Source organism: Fragaria vesca, linkage group LG6 (genome assembly GCF_000184155.1).
Source record: "Fragaria vesca subsp. vesca linkage group LG6, FraVesHawaii_1.0, whole genome shotgun sequence".
Classification (NCBI taxonomy): Eukaryota; Viridiplantae; Streptophyta; class Magnoliopsida; order Rosales; family Rosaceae; genus Fragaria; species Fragaria vesca.
Genome location: NC_020496.1, coordinates 5627491 through 5642544, shown reverse-complemented (window position 1 = coordinate 5642544; position 15054 = coordinate 5627491). Strand labels below are relative to the sequence as shown.

Below are 15054 nucleotides of genomic sequence, written 5' to 3'. Positions count from 1 at the left end.
TGAATGCAACTGGGTTATCACTCCTTCGTCTTGTTGCTAATCATCTCCCACCTCCTATGTATCAAATATGCAAATTGTATTTGAATCTCAAAAGTTAGAATCTTACACGATCATCATCGAGATCATAATCGGAAAACTCAGTGTTGTCAACTTGCTGCAAATGTTTCTCTGGGTCTGCAAGCTTCAATATCATCATGTGGATTTTGGAGAATGAGGTGCTAAGTTTTGTCTTTATGGATGAGATAAACAAATAATCAAACAATTTAATCAGAAATCACAATAATATTCTATGAATTTGGAAAATGGTCTCGATTTTGGGAATGCTTTGCATCTTCACAAGAGCATCAATTATCAAAGAACTTAAGATGCAGAAGAATGCAATAATAGATGAGTTGCTGGGGAGTATCGGCAGAGGGAGGTGCAGACCTTGAGACACAAAATTGTCTTTTTTCAAAATAACAAAATAGTTGCATTTTAATTCATTTATATAAAAGGCTACGTGTTAAATTATCATTGGCAAAGAGGACCACGTCATTATGCCATGTGGTCCTCTGGTAGGACTGAAAAATTTCTCGTACGAACCAGAATTTACATTTGATGCAATATTATTAAATATGGGTCTATTGGGGATAGTAGGGGGTATGTCGTGGTGTCCATTGGGGGTATGTGATGTCTATTTGGAGCAATAAGGTGTCCATTAGGGGCAGTATGGGGTCTATTGTGCCCAATAGAAGGTCTGTCGGGGGGTCTAATGGAAGTAGTAGGGGGTTTGTTAGGGGCTCTATTGAGATCAGTAAGGGTATTGTCGAGGGTTTATTGGTGGTAGTAAGGGGTATGTCGAGGGTTTGCCAAGGGTTTATTGATGGTAGTAAAGGGGTCTGTCGATGGTTTATTGATGGTAGAACTCAAACCTAAACACTAATCTAAACTTCATCAATACGTGAAATTTTGCTCAATCTTATTTCTGTGAAGATACAGCTTAATCATCTAAACTGATCTTGCAAGTTGCAACTTACATCTACAAACTAAGTCACTCATATAGTAAAATTCTACGGTAAGTGGCACTAACTCTATACGTACTTAATTAGAATAAAACTTAAATCCTGCTCCAGAAAAGGATCAATTATCCTCAAATGACAAATGCTAATAGATGCACTGAAATTCTAGGAAAATCACCCATTTTGCCTCGGTGATCATCTGAGAAGGAGACTTGTACTGGACTAATTTAACACTCAGAACCAAACATGCACAAATCTATATATCAAATTATCGGTAAACCAGCCATAGTAACCATGAACAGATTCAGCTCTCCTAACTCATTAGTCCTCTTTCACCCAACAAACATTCCATTACGTACAGGCAAGGGTGGAGGCACTACGGAACCTAGTGGGTCTCGTGCCCTATTCGTATTTTACTTCCATTTTATGGTGTAGGTTGATGATTGATCAATTAAGGAGAGATTTTGTATTTGCACTTGCACCGAGTGTTTCTTCCTTTTTTTTTTCATTTATATTAATAATGTCTTTCTCTTTTTATGTTTCAACTTTAATTACATCAATATACCATGTGTTATTTTTCCTTCCATCATATATATAATTTTTTCCTTTTCATTTCCCACTCCTCTTAGTAATAATAAAAAAATTGAAGTCTGATGAAGGATAAAGTGTAGAGACAAAGAGATAACAAGAGAATCATCATCTTATTCATTGATAGGAGCCATTTATATAAGGAATTACACAATACCAATATAGTAAGTATATGAATACATAGATCTAGTCTAACTACATATCCTATTGGCATAAGGCCAAGGCACACAGTAAGAATATCTAGAAAGATACAGAATATCCTAGAACACTCTTCTTGTGCCGCGCGCTGATATGCCGATGGTGCTGATCTGTTGCCTCGTCAAAAACCTCGTCAAGTCACAAAAACCCTGTGGGAGAAAAACTGAACCTTGATCGTAGGAGAAAAAGAGTACAACGCACCCTTCACATTTGATAGTGACATGTATGTATGTCCTAGACTCTCCCTGAAGTTCGCACCTCCCCCTGATCTTTACATCAATCATAGGGCTCTTCCTGATTCTTACTAATCACGGAAATTTCAACAACTTAGCATGTCAATGCTCTTTAACATGTCTTCAAATGTGGCATTAGGCAATGATTAACTAAATCATGCCGTATTGTCCTCAAATGATCTTTTACACTTAGATCTTGAGGAGAAGGCCGCTTGTGAACTCAAAACATAAGTTCGTGCAGGAAATCAGATTTCCGCGCAGCATGACCTTCAGTTACTAGAACAGTCGTAACTTCCTCTAGAAAATACATATCAACGAACCGTAAACGGTTTTGGAAACTAGACTCATTTAGCTTTCCAACCGTATATTACACACGTTCTGGTTCGTCAGGAGCTATTCACAAAGTCCCGTCAAAGTTGACTGTTTTGCCAAAATCAGATTCTCAGACAGATTCGTCCTACTTTACGAAAACGGCCATAACTCACTCAATATGATAGGTATGATCAAATGGTTGGTTTCCCTGGAAAGTAGACACATAGACCTTTCCAATGACACCAATTTCACCATTTTCCAGTGAGTGAGATTTCTTGTAGGTCTCGTGGAAGTTGACCTACAAAACTTGACAGATTCTGATTTCGTTTTTGATGTGTCTTTCTTATGTATGGATAGAATAAGCCTCAACCTTTCATACCATTAAGTATTGAAAAAGGGGTTACTGCCATTACATTGGCATTGCGTGGGCGCATAGCTACACTTAGCTTTACAACTTTTCATAGCGAATGAGATGTCAAGTCTTTCGTATTGTGTTGAGTACATTGATGCGTCTTATTGTACTTAGATGGGAACTCCATCTCTTAACACATATTTGTCATCTTGCTTTAGACAAAACACGGATCTCTCTTTAGAGTAAAGAATTTGACTAATCATGGGAGTATATGTAGGCCTCACTTTCGTTAGAGCGCCTAAGCCGATTGATGAAAAATCATCATCAATATCTTTTTCTTCAGATGTTGATACATATTGTCATCTCTTGATCCATCAAGAATCCATGTAAATCCAGAATGAACACGCAAAGACATAATTCACCATATCCATTCCAAATCAAGTAGAGTCCATGTGCGTTTCAATACATTTAGCAAACGCATGCTCCTGTGGTTTGGAGCCACTTGATTCGGATGAATGAAGTCCGTTTAAGACCTTCATGTATATCTCTGATCCCATAGAGATGTTATTATGACCACATTCATAGGCTGCATGTTCAGTTATTCGGAAACTACCAAACTGACAAAGTAGTGGAGTTCAATGACATCCATTACGAGAGCATATCTCATCGTAGTCGATCTCAGTACGTGATAGTGAGAGACCTTGCGCCATAAGGTGAGTCTAAGCTCTTGTTCTCATTACGCTATCTAACAAATGTATAGTTGATAGGGTTTAGCTTGCGGTGTTGGCATCACCTGCCCAAGGACCTATCTCTTTGTTAATGCTGGATCGCATCTTTCCATTAGGCCAATCAACTAAGTTCATATCCATCAATGAAAAGTGGTTCAATAGTAGACTCATTATCCCACGTCCTCATGTACACTAGTGTAATACTTGTAGAGATCTCTATATGGATTGGATTTGACATTGAGGCGTCCCCCAACGATAATCACAGTTCAGACTTCATGAGACGGATTTAAGTATCACTGATCAATGGATCAAGTTGTGTCAAGCTCGCTTTCTTCCTAGTGCGAGAAAGTATCGAACCTAAGGGCCTAGCTCCCTCCTTTTAGGGGAGCCACACGGCCTTGTGACACCAATTTTGCCACTATATGGTGTCACTATATCACCATCCATGGTGATGGTGTCAAGACCAACACCTTTTGGTCGCACCATATCCTTTTGTAGAACATCAATCCTTGCAGACATATTTGCCGCATGTGATCTCGTCACTTTAACACTTTAAGCTTTTGTCTTAGCCACAAGTGACGTGTGTTTGATCAAAACCAAGTCCTTTCGGTCATTCTAAGGTCGTAAACTCCATGACTAGTTAGCAAAAGCTCCCTGACATGAACATAAACTAACTCAGAGAACCTAGAGGATTAGATCATGATGATAATTTTCCGGTTTTTGATAAGTCTTCAACGTCTTTTGCAAGATGGCAATTAGGTTTTAATTAGTACGTAGGGGGTAGTACCAAAACTACTAAAAGACTTTACGGTAACTCCAAGTCAGTATGACCAGGCATGTCCGTGGAGGGTCGGTAGTGCGAGGCACACTTGAAACCATTATCTCTTTAATTTCGGACAATTCTAAGATATCACACTGAGCTTGGATGAGCCTAGTTGAACAATTGATGATGGAAAATCCGCTATAGGGTAGAAGACTTAACCGGAAACACGTGGGCGATCCTCTTTGAGGATGCAGTGCTATGAGTCACCTTCAAATGAAGGGACCAAAATCCGCACAATATGCCATATCTCTAAGGATGATGTAAGAATATACATCTTTTTTGTAAATCAATATGAACCATAAGAGGAGAATAATTTCACTTTGAAAAAATTCCCAAAGCATTCATTATTGCTAATGTGAGTATATATCGATGTCTCGAATAAGCAAAGGACATCGATACGATGTCTTATTACATATAGCTTGGAAAGAAAATCAATGTCTAGTCATTAACATCAAAGTCAGGGGTAGCTAGAGCTGTTGATTTTTCGTACTTTTTGTATGCATTCATAATTTGAAAGAGCTTGACAATCTTGAACCAGTGATCCGAAGATCCACAACGGTTGCATTGTCATGAACTGACGTGAGTAGTTTTGACAAAATAGTGTCTAGACCGGGAGTGGTCGCTATTAGAGCCGGCGACACCTCCCTGTCTTTTCTAGACATCGGCACGACGTTTTCTACCGTTGCCATGACCCATATTGTTGTCCCCACATTAGGGGATAATCCTAAATAAATTTATCACATTAGCGTATAAATACAATTCCCGTTTGTATGATCAAAATCAAGTCTCGTTGGTAATTCCAAACCAACTTGGAGGACCTAGAGAACTTGATGATAATCGAATCCGCTAAAGGTTATGGATCATGATGCCACAAAAGCTCATCGACAATATGTAGTCAATTAAGGTGGTAAGCAATCCACTTGACTAATACTCAACAAGTAGAGTTATATGGACGTTTCAAGAAACGGTCCATGAGTGCATTCGACTATACTTTGTGGTCATTACTTTTTGCACAGATTGCCATTGAAGGCTTGTCGATGTGGCACGTCAAAGACTTTGAGCGCATGAGATGTGAAATCTCGGCATCTAGGCTTGTTAGCCTGGGGGTCAAAAATATGTGGTTTAATCCTTTCTGGTGAAAGGTTCCACAGATACCAAGCGAAGATCCGCCTTAGGCATCTAGTACGTCAAAACTCAAAGGAGCAGAATGTTACATTGCTCTTGCATACAAAACCAAGCTGTTATGAGACTCGATAGAGGTCACAAACAATGCTTTTAATGGTTTGTCCTTCGGATTGATCATACACAATCCGGAAAAAGCCGCGAATTGATTAAACACAATTCGAAAAAGGCCTCGGATTGATCAAACACAATCCGGAGAAAGGTCGGGGTTGATCATACACAACCCGGACAAGGAAGCAAGAGTGATCAAACACACTCTTGACCCGCGAATAAAATTCCGGGATTTTTGGTACCTGCACACACAAAATCTCAAGCATAGAATGGAGATGGAGAAGGGAGGAAAAGATTTTATCCTCCCCGAGTTATTGAACTTGGAAAAGTTTAAGGTTTCAAAACATACCTTTCTGGTTTCCTTGGAAGACAAGCAATCTTGAAATCTTTGGTTTCTAGAGGCTGCCGAGAGGAGAAACAACGTTTCGCCTACTTATACTTTGAATTTGGGGCTGAAAATTTGACAGGAGGAGCAGCTCTGGATGGGGAAGCTGTTATCAAAATTTCAGGTTGATCAGAGCAAAGGAAGGTGGTGAACCGGTGGTCGGTAGCGGCGGCGGTCTGGAATCTTCCGGCGGCCGGTTCAGGGTGAGGCCGGCGGCGTTGGATCCGGGACGGAGAGAGCTTTCTGGGGATATAAAATTCTGGCGGAGGGCAGTCGTAATTTTGCTCGGAAATCGGGAAAAACAAGGCTGCCTGATTTTAGGGTTTGGAAAACAAATGGTGGGCTATTGGCTCTAGGGTTAGAACAAAGTGCATGATAACGTGATGAAGGATAAAGTGTAGAGACAAAGAGATAGCAAGAGAATCATCATCTTATTCATTGATAGAAGCCCTTTATATAAGGAATTACACAATACCAATATGGTAAGGATATGAATACATAGATCTAGTCTAACTACATATCTTATTGGCATAAGGCCAATACACACATAAGAATATCTAGAAAGATACAGAATATCCTAGAACAAAGTCCAATTAATACTAGGATAAATATTTCGAAACACCGTATTCTTTACCAACTGTTGTTGCGGTCAAAACATCATTATGTTTAGATACTTCTTAAGAATAAATAATCATGCTATGAACATTGTAAATACTCGGTTACTTACGCTGAATGAGTGATCATGACTAGTTTATGAATGATTGATTTCATATATCAAGGACATTTCTTTTTCTAGAATCGATGACGAGACTATCATGCAACGATTTCAGAATATGAAATCTCATAGTCCTACGTAGTAGATAGAAATTAAATTAAATTATTATTATTATTTGTCTCACTAATCCAAAATTCCTTGCTACGCCACTGATTACAGGTTCTTCATATGATGTCCTTGATGTCTAAGACCAACATCACCAATTAATAAACTACATTCTAACCTCTTGAAAGCAAAAGGATTTGAACATTAACCGTATACACTCAAACACAGAAGCACTTATGTCACATCCCAATCCGTAAATTTTTACTTTATTTACTACTTTGGTTATAATAAGAATTTTACCGTCTCCGTCAATGAATTTATAGTTTATTTGGTCCCTGGAGGGGTTTTGAGGGATGATTATTTCGGAGGAATTATTCGTAGGAGAAAATGTGACGACGGTAAAAATGGTTAAATTTTAGCTAGTAAAAAGGGTAATTTTTGTTAGGGTATTATTTTTTTGGGGTGTTAATTTTTAGTGTTGGGTTTTAAAAGGTTTGGGTTGTGGAACCGGTTTGGAAAGTCCAAACCTTATTTCCTCTCTCTCTGCCCGACTCTCTCTCCCCTCTCCCCCGAACCTTTTCCTTCTGCCAGCGATCTCCGGCTCCGATCGTTGCCGTCCGGCCAGCATAGCCCGCCGCTCCGGTCTCAGTCTATCCGCCGTTGTCTTCTGCCACTTTCTGGGTTGGGGATCAAGTCTCTAACGCCGCCCAGAGAAGGTCATCTCGGCTAGAAGCCCGAATGTGCAGTGAGGAGTTTTGCCGGAATATCTCCCTCCTCCGGCCACCAATTCGAGCACTCCTTGTATGTTTTGGGAGGTCTTCTTTTGTGTATCCTTGCCCTAGAAGGAATCAATCCAGTTCGTTTCAGGTAAAGAGAAATCAACGATTGAAACTCTAGGGCTCAATTTACTGTTTTTAGTCGATTTCCCTATCTAGGCTTAGAATTAGTGTTTGTGGTAGTTATGAAAGTTGTTTAGATTGTTGAGAGGATGGTTGGGCTAAAATTTGGTTGGCATTGGAGATCGCCGGAGTCGGCCGCCCCCCGTCGTTGCCGGCGGAGCAGACGGCGGCAGCGCCGCTGTTAGGGGGATTTTCATGGTTTTAAATGTGTAATATTAAGGGGAGATTAATGATGTGAAGTTTGGAATTTTTAGAAGAGTTTTGGATAGGTTTTAGATTTTTGAAAGATTGGTGAATTTGGCGGTTAATTGGTTAAAAATCCGGCCGTTGGATTAAAGTTGTTTAACCTGTAAAGTGTTTATTAGAGTTGCCGGTATTTGTGGTGAAGTTTGGATTGTATCGTTTTAAGAATGGTGAAGTTGGGTAAGAATGAGCGTGGTTACGGCTCATATTTAATTTTGCGTATTTTGTATAAGTATTGAACTTTAGTTGGGAATTTAATTATTTATATGGAAACAAGACGTGAGGAGGCTCGAGCAGAAGAGACCTCGGTCGACGTCAGGCTTAGGTCTAAAGTTGTGAGTGGACTTTTGTTTTAAATAATATGCATGCTATGGTTCATGGTTGAACAATTTGTTTTGTTGGAGCATTTGACGTCATTTTAATTTTGACGATTTTATTTCTCTTAGAGAGTTACCGAAAATGGGATTTTCGGTGAATATAAATATGTATTTATGAGGAGAGTGTGTATATAAATGCTAGCTAGCCATATGTGTCTGTCCATCTTAATGGCGTAGCATATAGCCGCATTATGGTGTGACGTGAACGTTGGATGTGAGCGTAGTAGTCCTATATGAGTGTTTAATTCATATAGAGGGTATGGACACATATTTATACACCCGTCTGTCCACCTTAAATGCTTGGTTCCTGCATAGCTAGATCACTTGGTTGCTCAACAGTAGAAACCAGCAGCAGCTCTGATCTCATATCATGTCCATCATTCTCATTCCCTACTGGTTCTAAACAATTCGTGCCAAATTCAGCTAGCACCAGTCTTTCAGTGACATTGGAACCAAGCAGCGATTTCTTGATGACAATTGGTTTACGAGTTAATGGCGGCTTTGAAGGCATTTGTGGCTGTAAGGGCTTCAGAATCGAAGGCATGGCTCCTGTGAACTTCAACTAACCTTGTGAGTAATTTGGGTTTGCCAAATTAACTAGTGCTTCAACCCGATTCTCTTTCTGCGAATCCTGCACTGCAGATTTTGCTACTTTTTTCTTACATATACCATCGAGATGGAAGATTAATTTGCAGCTAGCACACATACCAACAAGATTCTCATAAAAGAAAACAATGTTCTTGACTATTCCAGGAGCAAGCTTAAGCACCTTTTCAAATATGAAAGGTCTGTCCAGAGCATGAGATACCCGAACACCAACCTCCCCTGTTGAATTCAGAAGATTCAGATCAACATGTGGATTATCACCTGCAACAATTGCTGCATCTTCAATGACCACTGGTGTCTCCAATCTAGGAGGAATGTTCTCAAGCCGAACCCAGAAAAACAGAGATTGCAAATTAATATATGCAAAATCTGCAAGCCCATCATAGTCTTGAATAACCATTGGTGCCCGAAGATAATACCACGGGCCTCCCCAAAGCACACGATTTCGATCTCTCTTCATATCGAAGGAGAACAGGAATAAACCCTGAGGTCTCTGTTGAACCTTAAATTTACCATCAGTGCGCCAAATTCTGCGAAAGGTCTGCTGCAAATATGCAGGGTTAACACATTTCGGAGCCAGAGGTTTCACCAAAAGGTAGGCTTGCGAGTTACGGCGGAGATTGGCTCCCGATCGACGTGAGATATCAAGGACCCCATCGCCGGCCAGTGCAAGGGAAGTCGCAAAACTGGCGATGACTTCGTCGATTTGCTTCGACATGAGGATGAAAAGGATAGGGATTGGATAAAATGGTGAGGTTTGGGGGAGAAAACTGGATCGGAGATCCAAATCGAAGAAACTAGGGTGAGCAGCGCTCTTTGATTTGCGTCAGAGAGAGCTGCGCATTAGGTTTTCTAAAGTCAGGCACGATACTTATTCCTAAAGTCAGGCACGATATTGTTACAACTCATCCTCTGCTATGAGTTGTAGAAAAGGGCTCTAGTGTTACAATTGAGTTTTCTACAAAGTTTGAATACCTTGTCTCTAATTATGAATATAACAGACGATGATCTTGATCAAGGTAAACAAAGCGTCTTGCTCTCTTCTAAATTGTTCTTTTATATTTTATATACCGCTTCCTCACTGTTGTTGCAGCTTTCAAGTTTAGGGTCAAGGTAATAGGAATCCAATCAAATCAAATCAAATCTTGGTCATAATTAATGCCAATCCAATTTGGTCGACCATGCCCATAAATCGGCCATCTTCATTCTTTAACTCTAATACCCATCTTCACTCTTTCCTCCCTTTTTTTGTTTTATTAGTCTAGGGTTTTGTATTTTCGTTCACTATTTCCTCCCATTCCTTAATCTAGGGTTTTGTATTTTCTTGCCTCTCCAAAAATATATGGATGATCGCATGAGTATCTTTAATTCATCTAGGGTAATATAACGTCTCTCACACCTTTATCTACATCAAAGTTTTATGCTCTTCAATCCCTTCTGTGATTTTTTCTTTTTCTCTCAAGATTTATGGGTCGCCAAATTCAACTGGTTTCTCCTGCTTTTTGTTTGAATTGTTTTAGGGTTACGATTTCTTGTCTTAACCTATGAGGAAGTTTCTGTTGTTTCAATTATTGGTCTCAAAGTTATTTAAGAATTCCTGCGAGTATCATAATTTGCGTCCCAGTTTCTTCAAAACATAAAACATATTAATCAAATCTCAATTTGTTCTTTGGATTGTTTATAGGTCATGGTGTAGAAGATTGTGATATTCTTGATGTTGATAAACAACAACGGGTAAGTTTCATCATTGCCACTTGCGCATCATATGATTATGTTCCAGTTTTTTACTATCTTCTCTATGTTATTAGTTATCAGGTGGGAAAGGACTAGTATTTGAAAGATTTATATGTTTTTTTATAAGATTTATATGTTGGTCTATAAAATTTTCCGAAACTTTGTACTTATTGTGTGCTCATGAAAACATTTCAGATGACAACTTGTGGAGTCGTGGTAACATGCCTGAAGTGACGAAAACAACTGGGTAATTCTAATCTCCGTCAGACAGGTTTTTACCCGTCTATCCTGTAATTCTCATGCTAAACTACCTTGCAGGATGCAAACTGAGTAGTATCTTGATAAAACCTTGACTGACACTGAAAATGGTGACGGCTTCTTCGACTTCCTCAAATCTCCTGTTGCTGACACAGTAAGTTTTGGTTTCTTTCATGTTAAATACGACTTTGGTTTTTGATGAATATATATGAGCACGTTTTCTTAATCTCTTTTATGTATATGTTAATTGGCTTGAAGAAGTCCAAACACTGATGGATGATGATTATTGCATTGGGTATGTAATGACTACTTGAACTAGGGTTGAGTGATGCCTCCACTGTAGCTTAATTAGCGAAAAAAAGTACATTTTGGCAAAGTACTAGAGGAGTAAAATGCTTTTACTGTCTTGTAAACAAAAGTGCAGATCTGGAAGCCTGGAACTGTAAGAAACATACATATATATCTGCAAATTCGAATCTAGTTTTAAAGTATAATATTGTATACCACGAGCTAGGTTATTAGACCAGATATACTGCATAAATATGAAGGGTACAACTCGTTTAAAGTTTATCTAATCAATTTCTTAGACTGTACACCTCCAGCTAAGAAATCCTGTAAACGTGCAGACTGTTAAAGTTGCATGGTCACTGATTGGTTTTCTGACTCTTTTAGGGTTTCTATTTCAAGGACAATGTGCAAAACTTGGTGGGGGTGGACAGGATTAGTGCATTGCCAGATGATCTTATAGTTAGTATAGTGTCTCTGCTGCCTCTAAAGGAAGCAGCAGCTACTAGTGTGCTATCTACTCGATGGCGCCACATCTGGACCTTCGTTACCACTCTCGATTTTCACCACGACATTCTTTTCCAACTGCGTTCATACAAACGAGTAAGAATAGAGTCAGAACTTGATAGGTACTTGAATTGGGTGAATAATGTAATGAAACAACATAGAGGCCCAAGTATCAATCTGCTTAGGGTTTATGCCGGTATAAATGATCCCAAGTACGAAAATTCCATTCATACATGGGGTCAATTCGCCTTGGAAAAGAGAGTCCAAAACTTTGATTTGCTCCTTTCTGAAAACAGAGGTTTCCCCAAAAGAGGAGGAAACGAGATTAAGGCAGTCTTTAGTACTTTTCCCCATTCGCACCAATTTGTAAATGTGGACAGATTAGGGTCTGACTTGTGCTCTAAACCTGATATTCTACACCCTTGTCTATACACTTGTTTTAGTGCATTCAGTTGCTTGAAGTACCTTAGAGTTCTTGAATTCAGGTTTGTTATAGGACTTACTGGGCAAGTTCTAGAGTGCTTCTTGTCTCACTGTCCACTTCTTGAGCGATTAACAGTAGTTCGCACTTTAGGGTTGGATAGTTTTAAAGTTATCGGCCCGTCAATTGCTTTGAAATACTTGCACATACATAAACATACTGGTCCTGTGAACATTGAGATTTGTGATGTAAAACTTGTTTCATTTATTTATGGTGGAGGCGGGATAAACTTGCTGCTTAAGAATGTGCCGCAGCTTGTTGAGGTCTCCATTTCTTCCCGCCGAGTTTCATTTGGACAGTGTGGTTCTCATCATCAGCTAGAGGTTTTCAGAATGAGGGGATTTGTGGTAAGTACTTACATCAGTTATGTGTTGGTTTTGTTGGGTTATGTTAGCACCTTATCCCTTTGTTTTTTTTTTTCAGCTAAACAATGAGAAACATGTACTTCCTACATATGTGAATCTCAAGTATTTGGAACTGGGATTGAAGGAACGTGACAGTTGCTGTCTTCTTCAATTAATGTCTTTCATGGAGGCATCTCCTTATTTGCACAAACTTGTATTGAAGGCATATAATCTTATTAAAACTTGGTATCTGTCTAGCTCTTTGGCCCATCTCTATTTCTGATTATCCTGAATTGTTTTGATCAGGGTATGTGCATCTTTATTACTGTCTTGTTTATTTTCTCATGTCAATCATTTTCTTGTTGACTGCAAAATAATGTTAATTAGCAATTGTACCATAACAGGACCATATCTATAATCCCTAAAATTCAACATGACATTTTCTGGGGTTGAGTTTAGTTTAGTGCCATTGGTGCAAGTATGTCACTGTCCATTGAGATGTAAAATAGCAATTTTAATTTTCGTTCTTGCTCCTAATTTTCTGAGCTGTTTCGAACACGAACGCACTTGCGTCTTTTCACTTGAACTCCCCAACCAAGACTTTTGATTATTGTCCGTTCCACTAAATTGATTGAATTCCTTGGTGCAGTTGGAAACTACTATCTCTCGATTTTATAGGCGTGAAATGGAGGTTAAGCAAGCTCCCAATTACTCACATCAATTCCTTAGAGTAGTGGAAGTGACAGAGTACGTGTCACGGTCGTACCAGTGATTTAGAACTTGTTAGGTACTTGATAGAGAATGCTGCTGAACTAAAAGAGCTTCTTATGCATCCTGTTCGACAATGGTTTTCTCGTGAGCGGATCAGGTTTATAATGGGTAACAGAGAGGAGGTGGAGTGGATAGAAAAGGAGGAAAGAAAACAAGCTATTCAGCAGCTTAAAGAACTAGTGCCTTCTAGTTTAGAATTCATATGCAGGCTGTAGCGACCGCTTTCAATATCAGTAGCTGCGACCAAATCCACATTGGTGAAAAGGCCGGCCAATGGGACTATTATGTTCAACAAATTTGCCTTCGCATTTAGCCCTTTCGACAACTTGGAATAGTTGGGACTATTAGCTAGACATTTTCTTCGCTAGTAAATTTATTCAAACTGAATCGAATACTGCTTGAAGTTTTCTTCTGTACGTCTATATAAACTTGAACCATTACATCCATAATGGTATTTTCAATTTCTTAACTTCGCATTTCGTCTATTTAAAAATTAATAATATTTGTGCTTTAGCTCTAGCAAGAGGGGTCATATATATGTTTATGTTTTATAAATGGATCATCATCTCCTACTATTGTCTAAACTAAAACATACAGTATCATCAATGTATCATCTTTTATTGTATTACTGAAGAATTAGTCCTTGTTTGTGTCTTGCTGGACTACCTCTGCCTTTTTTGCATTTGGTCTATTTGAACTGCTTTGTTAATTTTCTAAAACAAAAAACAAAACAAAAACTGCTTTGTTAAAATTTTCTTGAAGGGGATTAAAACTATTAGAAGCCTTTATGAATCCGCTTTCTGTGAAACGATGAATGGCATATGCCTTGATGATAATCATGATAATATCAGGTTATATGATATTATGCAGAATACTAAAGATAATGAGAATTCATGAAAGGTGAGAGTTAAATTTCGATCAGCAAAATCCATCTTGAAGGACTCGATAAACATCCAAAAAAAGATGAAACATAAAACACTACTGTTCGATCAATTCGACTAAAACTAATTAATAAACACCAGCAAAGAACACTCTAAAAAGCATCGGAAACACCCAAGACACTCACGAACACAGCTTCTGCTTGCAGACGGCGCACACCTTCTGAGTGCAGGCAGAGCACACTGCCTTCTTGTTGCAGTCGCCACACACTGAGATTTCAGATTTTGAGAAGATACTATAATCAGAAGTCCACAATTTTCCAAACAGGTAGACAATACCTACCAAAGCAATCAACTCCAAACCATGTCCAATTCTATTGAAAGCCTGCAATCAAACAACAAGTTTTACGTAAACAAAGTGAACCCTAAACCATAATCAAGGGAGAAAGTGTCCAAGAAATTTAAGAATATAACGCATAAATTACGAAAGGAGAGAGAGAACTACCGCTACTGCTTCGTCCCGAGACATCGTTATCGTTTTGTTTCTTGACACGATCGGACGTATGACGCCTAAATATCTGAGAGTCTGAGGATCGGGTACTTCATATTTATATTAGAGCTGCCATCTTTATTACTTGTTCTACAAGAACTTTTATTTTTAATTTTTTATGTTCGTGCATGTTGTACAAGAACTCTCCATAACCATTCAAATAGTGATGGATAATTCATGAATCCCTGGTTGCAATGGACAATATTCAAGATTTCTAGGTCGATATGATAATACTTCTAACGTGCATGAGACCATATTTGTCACATCTTGATAGAACATACTTTTGTGAACATTTATTACGTACTATTAATGTGAATATCTAGTAACATGTACATGAGTCGGCCGGCTAACAAAAAATGACGAAATGGGTAAAATTGATGAAAATTGAATCAAAGATGACCAAGTAATGGGCAATAGGTCCCAAATTTTGATCCAATTAGCAGTGCAGGGC

At 38.8% G+C, this 15054-nt stretch overlaps 2 protein-coding genes across 2 annotated transcripts in view; one reads left to right on the top strand and one right to left on the bottom strand.

The window, feature by feature from the left end:
* Window positions 1–9783: 9783 nt before the first annotated feature.
* On the top strand, window positions 9784–13176 carry LOC101305868 (F-box/FBD/LRR-repeat protein At5g56420-like). Its single transcript, XM_004304979.1, has 7 exons — window positions 9784–9814; window positions 10316–10369; window positions 10480–10529; window positions 10864–10941; window positions 11460–12407; window positions 12484–12618; window positions 13054–13176. Exons 1-7 carry the CDS (start codon window positions 9784–9786, stop codon window positions 13174–13176), a joined length of 1419 nt encoding a protein of 472 aa, XP_004305027.1.
* Window positions 13177–14237: 1061 nt separating this feature from the next.
* The window catches only part of LOC101305580, a 2718-nt gene continuing 1901 nt past the window's right edge, over window positions 14238–15054 (bottom strand). The window contains exon 3 of the mRNA XM_004304978.1: window positions 14238–14438. Coding sequence (XP_004305026.1) covers window positions 14238–14438 — 201 coding nt within the window. The remainder of the gene's footprint in view (window positions 14439–15054) is intronic.

Bases quoted from the DNA above. Each gene is read 5' to 3' on its own strand.
- LOC101305868 (XM_004304979.1), top strand. From the start codon at position 9,784: ATGAATATAACAGACGATGATCTTGATCAAG. The intron at 9,815-10,315 runs GTAAACAAAGCG...GAATTGTTTTAG, and splicing joins AGACGATGATCTTGATCAAG to GGTTACGATTTCTTGTCTTA. The intron at 10,942-11,459 runs GTAAGTTTTGGT...TGACTCTTTTAG, and splicing joins AATCTCCTGTTGCTGACACA to GGTTTCTATTTCAAGGACAA.